Source organism: Schistocerca piceifrons, chromosome 10 (genome assembly GCF_021461385.2).
Source record: "Schistocerca piceifrons isolate TAMUIC-IGC-003096 chromosome 10, iqSchPice1.1, whole genome shotgun sequence".
In the NCBI taxonomy this organism is placed as follows: domain Eukaryota; kingdom Metazoa; phylum Arthropoda; class Insecta; order Orthoptera; family Acrididae; genus Schistocerca; species Schistocerca piceifrons.
In genome coordinates, this window is record NC_060147.1 from 79606346 (window position 1) to 79616933 (window position 10588).

The window sequence follows — 10588 nt, forward strand, 5'->3', positions numbered from 1 at the left end:
TAGGTCACACAGCATCATACATAGCCTTAGCGTACTCATTCCCCGAAAAGTAAGTAGCGTGCAAAGAGATGGCATTATTTGTTGATAATAATCAGTCACTACACCATAGATGAATAACGGTTAATGAAAGTGTCTGTGCAGAACAGCTCTGAGTTTCACTAGATGAGAAGATGATGGCTCAGCAGCGTTGTAGTTTAAAATAAACCATGTAATGTATACTGGATAATATGTTTCTGGCAATTAAGATAGCAACACTCGGTTTTGATAGCTGTTATCAATAACTGACACTACTTACAACCTCTTATGCAGCGATAATCCACTCTATGCTACTCTATGCTATTCTGTTCCAAGACCAAGACAATGTCACTGGAAACGTAATCCTGAATCGTCACTACAAAAAAATAGTGAGTCGAACATTTAACATCGAAGAATTTAAGATAATATAGAATGAAATGAAGAACAAATTACCCATAACCAGCCTCTAACGTATTAGGAATTCACTACCCCTTCGCACCTATTGCAGTGCTTGAAAGCATGCAGAGCAGTACTGGTGGAGAAAACCAGCTAACCCCACACCGAAAATTATACCTCAGCAGTGAATAAATATTTGACTGAGGTTACCAGATGTATTATCTGTGGTAAAGACTGTTCAGTAATACGGCTCTACACGAAATTAATGTGACATCACAGCCCGGGTTCCCGGGTTCGATTCCCGGCGGGGTCAGGGATTTTCTCTGCCTCGTGATGACTGGGTGTTGTGTGATGTCCTTAGGTTAGTTAGGTTTAAGTAGTTCTAAGTTCTAGGGGACTGATGACCACTACAGGAAATTAATGTGACATCACAGCCCGGGTTCCCGGGTTCGATTCGCGGCGGGGTCAGGGATTTTCTCTGCCTCTTGATGACTGGGTGTTGTGTGATGTCCTTAGGTTAGTTAGGTTTAAGTAGTTCTAAGTTCTAGGGGACTGATGACCATAGATGTTAAGTCCCATAGTGCTCGGAGCCATTTGAACCATTTTTTGTGACATCACAACAACATACATCCTCGAAAAATAGTTTCCGCACACGACTCATTATAACACTCCAAGGTACTGTGCTGCAGTATAATGGTTGACTTCCTTCGAACAAACCGAGCGAGCTGGCGCAGTGGTTAGCACACTGGACTCGCATTCGAGAGGACGGTGGTTCAATCCCGCTTCTGGCCATCCTGATTTACGATGTGATTTTCCTAAAATCGCTCCAGGCAAATGCCGGGATGGTTCCTTTGAAAGGGCACTGCCGACTTCCTTCCCCGTCCTGCCCTATTCCGATGAGACCGATGACCTCCCTGCTTGGTCTCTTCCCCCAAATTACCCGACCAAACCCAACCCCCCTTTGAACAACGAACCCACATGCACCAACGGACGCTATTCGCTGGGAGCCAACCGTGTCGCTAAAAACGTAATACTGATGCACTGACTTAACAAAGAATTTGCGAACGTGTCTCCATTGACATATATTAGAATTGGTTAATGTAAGATCTTAAAGGCAGTAGTAAAATAAACACCATAATTCACGAAAAAATAAAGTATGTCGTGAGGAAGTGAAAAAGCCGATTAACAGGCACCTTTCAACTTGTCTGACACTCAGTGGCATCAAAGAGTCATCAGTCTGGTAATAGAGAGGATTTCAGTTTCCTGATCAGTTTTCAAGTATGCATTGCTACAATTGTATTAAAAAATTAAGAAACCAAATTAACTTCGTTTAAAGTACGTTTTCAGGATTCCAAGAAATTCCTGCTCTCCTCTTGACTTTTTACTGTTTTGTTAATAAAAATAGATGTTTTATTAGTATTCCTGAGTTGATGCTGACGAAAACCATTGATGTAAGTAGTGTAGTGTTTTGTTACAGTATTGTATTGTTTCAGTTGGGAAGAAACAGCTGACGTAAGCAAGCTCAGTTGCTCTGTTGAGAGGTGAATAATGACACTGTGCAAGTGCAACAGTATCCACAGATGGGGCAAACAATGACAGAGGTGGTTAAGTTCTCATGGTCGTAGAATGCAGAGTTTTTTAAAGTAGAACATATTCGCCGTTGACTGAACACGTTCTTTATTTCACCACTTGCAGGTTGTACTGCAAAAGGCTTTGCTTCAGCACATGACAGACTTTAAAATACTCCAACATACATTCAAGTCATCGTCGTAAATAAGTCTGTGTGTCCACAGTGAAAAGGCTTATTTCAACATCAGACATACAGAGTGCATTAGAGCATACACACACACAACAGACACACAACTTCAGCAATAACCTTACACATACACAAAATACAGGACACCCATTCGGAAACACGATGTTAAATTACTCCACTGATTCACAAAACTCACGAAACGGATCTGTTCGAGAGCCGAGGATACGTTCATATGAGAAAAAAGGTAGATAAAATATTGAATACGAAACTGGGAAGTGACTCAGTGAATTTTCTGAGGATGCCTGGTTTATGGTTGCAGGTATCAGGGATTCGTAAGAGGTGAACCCATTCTCAGCTGAAAAATTCCACAAACAATTTATATTAGGCACAGACTGTTAACCGGAGTGCTTCTAATTATTCGGTTAAGTACTTGTAAATAATTGTTAAACTGTCAACAATACATCAAATGCTGTAAGTATGATAACGTGCGAAGGCGCCATTGAAACAACCAAATATTTAAAAGTGCCACTAATTAAAGCATCAACATAAGGTCAAAACTTTTACTTTTTAAGCCCCAATGATTACAGCACACAGTTTAACACCAAAATTATTTAATCACATGGGAAGAGATTGGGACAGTATAGAGATGTGAGCGGTTTCACATGCTGCCAAGGTTGCATCGACTATGAAGAGTTTCACTGGGGAACCCTTACACATCCTCCATACAGTCCCTAACGATCCCCAAGCGATTTCCATGTTTTTGGAGCCCTGGAGAAAGACATTCGTGGCATTTGCATCAGCAGAGAGGTTCACACCTGGGTACAATCATGGTCCCATAGGCAACTGCAAACATTTTTCCGTAAAGGCATTGACTGTCTTCCCCGCATAGTGCGATAAATTTATTAAACAGTTATGGTGATTACTTTTGAAATAATAAACAAATGGTTCAAATGGCTCTAAGCACCATGGGACTTAACATGACCTCACACCAGTCCCCTAGAACTTAGAACTACTTAAACCTAATTAACCTAAGGACATCGCACACATCCATGCCCGAGGCGGGATTCGAACCTGCGACCGTAGCAGCAGCGCGGTTCCGGACTGAAGCGCCTTAAACCTCTCGGCCACAGCGGCCGGCTAAATTATAAACAGCTTACTTACTTTTCTCCCATGTGGCTCTTTTTCATTTGATTGCACCTTATAAATAAATACAGTGTGTCCCAGCAGGAATGGTCAGTATTCACGTATATGACAGGGACTAACATCCGAAGCAGAAAAGCCTAGTAAACATGGGCCCTAACAGTCAAATCGTAAGAGCTATGAACACTTGTTGATCTTCGCCACTGGGAAACAGATCTCTGCTGTAAGATCTTTCCCTCCCATATTTTAGGAGAAGGCAGTATGGATAACAACAAGAAAAAACCTTCAGCGGACGTGGAATGTAAAGTGTCTACCTTGACAGCTACATCCACATGACTCCTCTGCCATTCACAGTCAGGTGCTTGGCAGAGGGTTCTTCTAACCATCTACAGACTATTTCTTTACCGTTCCACTCTCTAACAGCACGCGGGAGAAATGAACACTTAAATCTTTCTGTACGAGCTCTGATTTCTCCTTGTTTTATTGCGATGATCATTTCTCCCTGTGAGGTTTGCGACTTAAAAATATTCTCACACTCAGAGGATAAAGTTGGTGATTGAAATATTGTGAAAAGACCTCGCCCCAACTGAAAACGTCTTTGTTTTAATGATTCCCACTCCACTTCGCGTATCATATCTGTGACTCTCTCTCACCTATTTCGCGATAATGCAAACGAGCTGTTATTACTTCGATTTCTTCGATGTCCTCCGTGAATACTATCTGGTAAGGATCCCATACCGTACGGTAGTGCTCCAGCAAAGGGCGGCCAGACTATTGTAGACTGTCTCTTAAGTACACCAACTGCATCTGCTTAGCGTTTTGGCAATAAAGCACCGTCTTGGTTTGCCTTTCCCACAAGATTATTTTGGTCGTCATTACAATTTGTGCTGTTTGTAATTGCAGTCCCTAGTTATTCAGCTGAATTGGCAGCCTTTAAATTTCTGAGAATTATTGTCCAATCGAGATTTAAAGTTGTTGGATGTGAGGTCCTCCAGTTATGCAAAACACCGTTTTTTCTCAGTACCCAAACATGTTTCGGCACTACTGTGCCGTCATCAGTGGGTTTTCGTTTTTATTTATTATGCAATATGAACGTTCTTATTAAATGATTATAAAATTATGTGAATGTTTAGTTCTAACAATAGATCGTTTCTTTTTGTAAGTACCTTTAAATTTGGTGTGCACGAATTTTCTGGATCACTTGTGAGTTAATTAGTACAGGTAGCCTGTCATCTGCAACCAAACGATGTTGATGAGAAAGTTTCTTGCTAGGAGTTAACCTATCTTCTAGAATGTAATTTAGTTTGTCGAGAAGTTTTCGCGCCTATGTTCGTTTTTACTTACGTTTTCGTAAACGTACACATTGCAGAATAAATTCACACTGCAGAATAAATGAAAACGAAAACCCACTGATGATGGCACTGTGGTGCCGAAACATGTTTGGGTACTGAGAAAATACGGAGTTTTGCATAACTGGCGGACCTCACATCCAACACTTTTAACTGCAAACACGGCCAATACAAGGAGCTGCAAATCAAAAAAATGATGATATTTAAAGGATGTCTTGTTGTGACTTGGCAAGACAGCCAAGCCACTAGGAGGTGAAGCCGAAAGGCACGCGTTTAAACTCACGCAGGCTGGCGTGAGGTCTGGAACTGGACAAGGTAATTAATATAGCCAATAACGTACGTAGCTGCTGGAATACTTAACTTTAATCCACAATTGGTGAACATCGGTCTGACGGTACATGCATCACAAGATAAATAGCAAATGATAATGGCGCCTTGCTAGGTCGTAGCAAATGACGTAGCTGAAGGCTATGCTAACTATCGTCTCGGCAAATGAGAGCGTAATTTGTCAGTGAACCATCGCTAGCAAAGTCGGCTGTACAACTGGGGCGAGTGCTAGGGAGTCTCTCTAGACTAGACCTGCGGTGTGGCGGCGCTCGGTCTGCAATCACTGATAGTGGCGACACGCGGGTCCGACGTATACTACCGGATCGCGGCCGATTTAAAGGCTACCACCTAGCAAGTGTGGTGTCTGGCGGTGACACCACATTTCTTTTCCTGCTCATGTGGATGACCTCATGCTTTTCCTAATGCAGAGAAAACTGCCGCTTTCGTACCATACAAATATCGTGTCCAAGTCATTTTGGAGGTGGTTTTGATCTTCAGATGAGTTGTGTGTTCAACTTCGGTATTGTGAACACATCTCTTCTATTGAAAGTGTGCTCATAGTTTTTAAGGTGTGCACTTCGGAGCCCCTACTTACTGGACATTTTTTTCCTGCTTTGGTCCATACTAACTCCTCCGAAAATATGGAAAGCAAAGAGCTCGAAGTAGAAGAGATCTATTTCACAGTATTCAAGATGTGGAAGTGCACTTACGTCTTAAGGTGTACGTTTTAGAACCCATGTTCACTACGTTTTTTTGCTTCGAATGACCATTCCTGTCATATTTCTGAAGACTGGCTGTTCCTTGTGGGACAGCCTCTGTAGGCAACGAGGCAGAATCGAACCAGGTGAGTGGGACAAAGGAAGAACAGAGATGCTAGAAGTCTAGGCTAGTCCCGCCAGCTGTGTCATTTATAGTGTAATCGTAATTTTAAGCATTTCTTTGTTTACTCATGTAGATGAATCGTACTTTTCTTGATACAGAGAAAACTGATGCTTCTCACACCATACAGATATCGTTTCTAAGTCATTTTGCAATTGGTTCTGATCTTTTGATGAGTTACTTGTTCATCTTCGCTACTGTGAACACCTCTTTCTATTGAACAAGTGCTCAAAGCACGTATTTTAGAGCCCATGTTTACGAGACTGTTTTTTTGTCTTGTTTTAGTCCATTCTATCTCTTCCCAAAATATGGAAACCAAAGAGCTTGAAGTAGAAGCGATTTGTTTCTATCGAAGATGTGGAAGTGCCCGAAGCTCTTAACGCATGCGTTTAGCAGCCCATCTTCACTAGGATTTTTTTTTTTTTTTTTCAAACTGAAGGAAGGAAAAAAGTCAGACGGAAAATCCGTCATTTATTGCAGATCTGGAGTTCGATTATAACTTAGTCATTATCGGTACATTACCGAAGAGTCACATAGGTCCCAACGTTTCAGAGCATAACATACGACAAATGACGCTAACATTTGCGTAGCAGACACGACTCTTTGGTAACGCACAGATGATGACTATGTCATAGTCGAAATCTAGATCTGCAATAAATTAAAGATTTTGCGACTGAGTGCCGTTCCTGCTTCAGTCTGAATATTCAACGGTCACTGCGCACACAGGAATTCAATGGATTCCAACTTAGGCATTTTTTAATTTTTATTTTTTTTACATCTATATTCTTAATATTGGTTTGACCTACTATGGATCACATGAAATAACTTACGTATTCTTTCTTTTCTCCTTTCTTTCCAGTAATTTTTCAATCTTTCCCTATGTTTTTACCGTCTTTCTTGTGTCCATATTTCACCTGTCTTTTTTTTTTTTGTTTTCTCCTGGAAGCCCTTGAATTTTTTTAATTTATAATTTTCTTTACATATGTATTCTTAATACTGGTTTGGCCTACTATGGATCACATGAAATAACTTATGTATTCTTTCTTTTCTCAATTTCTTTCCAGTAATTTTTCAATCTTTCCCTATGTTTTTACCTTCTTTCTTCTGTCCATATTGCACCTGTCTTTTTCTTCTTGTTTTCTCCTGGAAGCCCTTGAAAACTTTTATCTTTGCTCTGAGACTTTCTCTTTCTCCTATTTCTTCCTCTATTATTTCCATTTCCTTCATGTCTGCTTTAACGTCATTTCAAATATTCAAATGTGTGTGAATCCCTAAGGGACCAAACAGCTTAGGTCACCGGTCCCTAGACTTGCACACTACTTAAACTAAGCCGCGCGGGATTAACCGAGCGGTCTGAGGCGCTGCAGTCATGGACTGTGCCGCTGATACCGGTGGAGGTTCGAGTCCTCCCTCAGGCACAGGTGCGTGTGTTTGTCCTTAGGATAATTTAGGTTAAGTAGTGTGTACGCTTAGGGACTGATGACTTTAGCAGTTAAATCCCACAAGATTTCACACACAAACAAACTATTGCTAAGAAGAACACACACACACACACACACACACACACACACACACACACATGCCCGAGGGAGGACTCCAACCTCCGGCGGGAGGGGCCGCGCAATCCGTGACATGGCGCCTCAAACCGCTCGGCCACTTCGCGCGGCTAACTTCATTTATCCACGTCATTAATGTTTTGGGGTTTGCGTCAAAGAACTGAAAGATTCTTTTTGTTATCCTGTTTTCATCCAGTTTTTTAGGTGTCCTCAGAATACAACTCTTTCTCATCGTGTCTGATACTCGCTCTATTTTTCCGTAAACTTCTTTGTTATTTCCTAACTTCCATTACCGAGTCTCATATTTTACTTCCAAGATTTTCCCGATTATTTTCCTTCCCTTCTTTTCTCTTTCACTTTTTTATTTATTTTTTAGTTTATCTCTTTATTTACTTTCGCTTCAAATGATCATTCCTGTAATAACCCAGACTGTTGATTACTGCTCCAAGGAGATCCTGTGTAGGCAACGAGGCAGATGAAAACCACATGTGTGGGACAAAGGAGCAGCAGAGACGCCAGAAGTCTAGGCGGGTCCTGCCAGCAGCATATGTATGAGTGTGTGTGTGTGTGCGCGCGCGCGCTACTATTTGCGTGGTAGCCATGTCCCGCCGGCTGCGACAACGTCCGCGACACCGCTGCGAGACGCATTGATTAATGGAGGCCCAGCACAGCAGGACGGCAGCTCTTCTCGGGCGAACGTAAGACGCCGGGAGCCGCTAGACGCCACAGCAGCGTCTGCTCCGAGGGTACGGCGTCTGGGACGCTGCGGGCGAGGCCCGGGAATCTGGTTGGCTGCCTGGCGGGCGTGGGGGCGGATCTGGACGGCGGGGACCGTGGGGGCGGTGCGGGCGGCGGGGGCGGCGGGGGCGGCGGCGTGGGTAAAGCCGCCCTCCCGCCGAGACGGAAAGGTGCTGGGTACAGGAGAGATTCCCGGACTGAATGGACTGCACTGCAGGCTCTATAGTGGCGTGGTCCGGAATGTACTCTGCCTCACCGATAAGAGGGAGGTGCCAACATCTGCGAAGATACTACACAACTGGCCATTAAAATTATTGCACCAAGAAGAAATGCAGATGATAAACGGGTATTCATTGGACAAATATACTAGAACTGACATTTTTACGTAATTTGGCTGCATAGATCACGAGAAATCAGTACCCAGAACATCCACCTCTGGCCGCAATAACGGCCTTGATACGCCTGGGCATTGAGTCAGAGCTTGGATGGCGTGTACAGGTACAGCTGCTCATGCAGCTTCAACACGATACCACAGTTCATCAAGAGTAGTGACTGGCGTATTGTGAGGAGCCAGTTGCTCGGCCACTATCGACCAGACGTTTTCAATTGGTAAGAGATCTGGAGAATATGCTGGCCAGGGCAGCAGTCGAACATCTTCTGTATCCAGAAAGGCCCGCACAGGCCCTGCCACACGCGGTCCTGCATTATTCTGTTGAAATGTAGGGTTTCGCAGAGATCGAATGAAGTGTAGAGCCACGGGTCGTAACACATCTGAAATGTAGCGTCCACTGTTCAAAGTGCCGTCAGTGCGAACAAAAATAGACCGAGGCGTGTAACCAATGGCACCCCATACCATCACGCCGAGTGATACACCAGTATGGCGATGACGAATACACGCTTCCAATGTGCGTTCACCGCGATGTCGCCAAACACGGATGCGACCGTCATGATGCTGTAAACAGAACCTGGACTCATACGAAAAAATGACGTTTGTCATTCGTGCACCTAGGTTCGTCGTTGAGTACACCATCGCAGACGCTCCTGTCTGTGATCCAGCGGCTAGGGTAACCGCATCCGTGATCTCCGAGCAGACAGTCCATGCTGCTGCAAACGTCGTCGAACTATTCGTACAGATGGTTGTTGTCTTAAAAAAAAGTCTCCATCTGTTGACTCTGGGATCGAGACGTGGCTGCACGATCCGTTACAGCCATGTGAATAAGATGCCTGTGATCTCGACTGCTAGTGATACGAGGCCGTTGGGATCCAGCACGGCGTTCCGTATAACCTTCCTGAACCCACCGATTCCATATTCTGCTAACAGTCCTTGCATCTCGACCAACGCGAGTACCAATATCGCGATACGATAAACCGCAATCGCGATAGGCTACAATCCGACCTTTATCAAAGTCGGAAACGTGACGGTACGTATTTCTCCTCCTTACACGAGGCATTACAACAACGTTTCACCAGACAACGCCGGTCAACTGCTGTTTGTCTATGAGAAATCAGTTAGAAACGTTCCTCATATCAGCACATTGTAGGTGTCGCCACTGACACCAACTTTGTGTGAATGCTCTGAAAAGAGAATCATTGCATACCACAGCATGTTGTTCGTTTCGGTTAAATTTCGCGTCTGTAGCACGTCATCTTCGTGGTGTAGCAATTTCAGTGGCCAGTAGTGTAGCATACAAATATCAAGAGCTCACAAGGGAAGCCAGTGCTAAGCAAAGAATGGAAAGATAGAAGGTGGAAACAATATACACTGACAAGCCAAACCATTATGACCACCGGGTTAATAACCTGTTTGTCCATCTTTGGAACGTAATAGGTCACCGATTCTGCCTATCATGGATTCGACAGATGGTAGGTGTGTGGAGATGTTGTGGTCTTCAGTCCAGAGACTGGTTTAATGCAGCTCTCCATGATACTCTGAGCAAGCTTCTTCATCTCCAAGTAACTACTACAAGCTACATTGGTCTGAATATGCTTAGTGTAATCATCTCTTGGTCTCCCTGTACTATTTTTACCCTCCACCACGCTTCCCCCCAATACTAAATTGGTGAAGCCTTGATGCCTCAGAACATGTCCCACCAACCGATCCCCTCTTCTAGTCAAGGCTTGCCACAATATCCTCTTCTACCCTATATGTCGCTCCAAATGTCCACACCAAGTCATGCAATTTTCTTAAACAGGGTTATACCAATCAGGTTCCTTTCAGAGTATGCAGACACAATAGCGCCTTCCTTAGCAATCATATACAATCGCTCACTTGACAAAAGGTCTGTTCCTAAACAATGGAAAGTAGCACAGGTCACACCAACATTGCAGAAAGGAAATAGGAGTAACCCATTGAATTACAGCCTGATATCACTGACCTCAATTTGCAGTAGAATTTTGGAGCATATACTGTACTAGAACATCATGAGTCACCT

At 43.5% G+C, this 10588-nt stretch overlaps 1 protein-coding gene across 1 annotated transcript in view; it reads left to right on the top strand.

Moving 5' to 3' along the window:
* The window catches only part of LOC124718708 (homeobox protein Hox-C4-like), an 84423-nt gene extending 76041 nt beyond the window's left edge, over nt 1-8382 (top strand). Inside the window, exon 3 of the mRNA XM_047244329.1 lies at nt 8085-8382. Coding sequence (XP_047100285.1) covers nt 8085-8382 — 298 coding nt within the window. The remainder of the gene's footprint in view (nt 1-8084) is intronic.
* Nucleotides 8383-10588: the final 2206 nt, after the last annotated feature.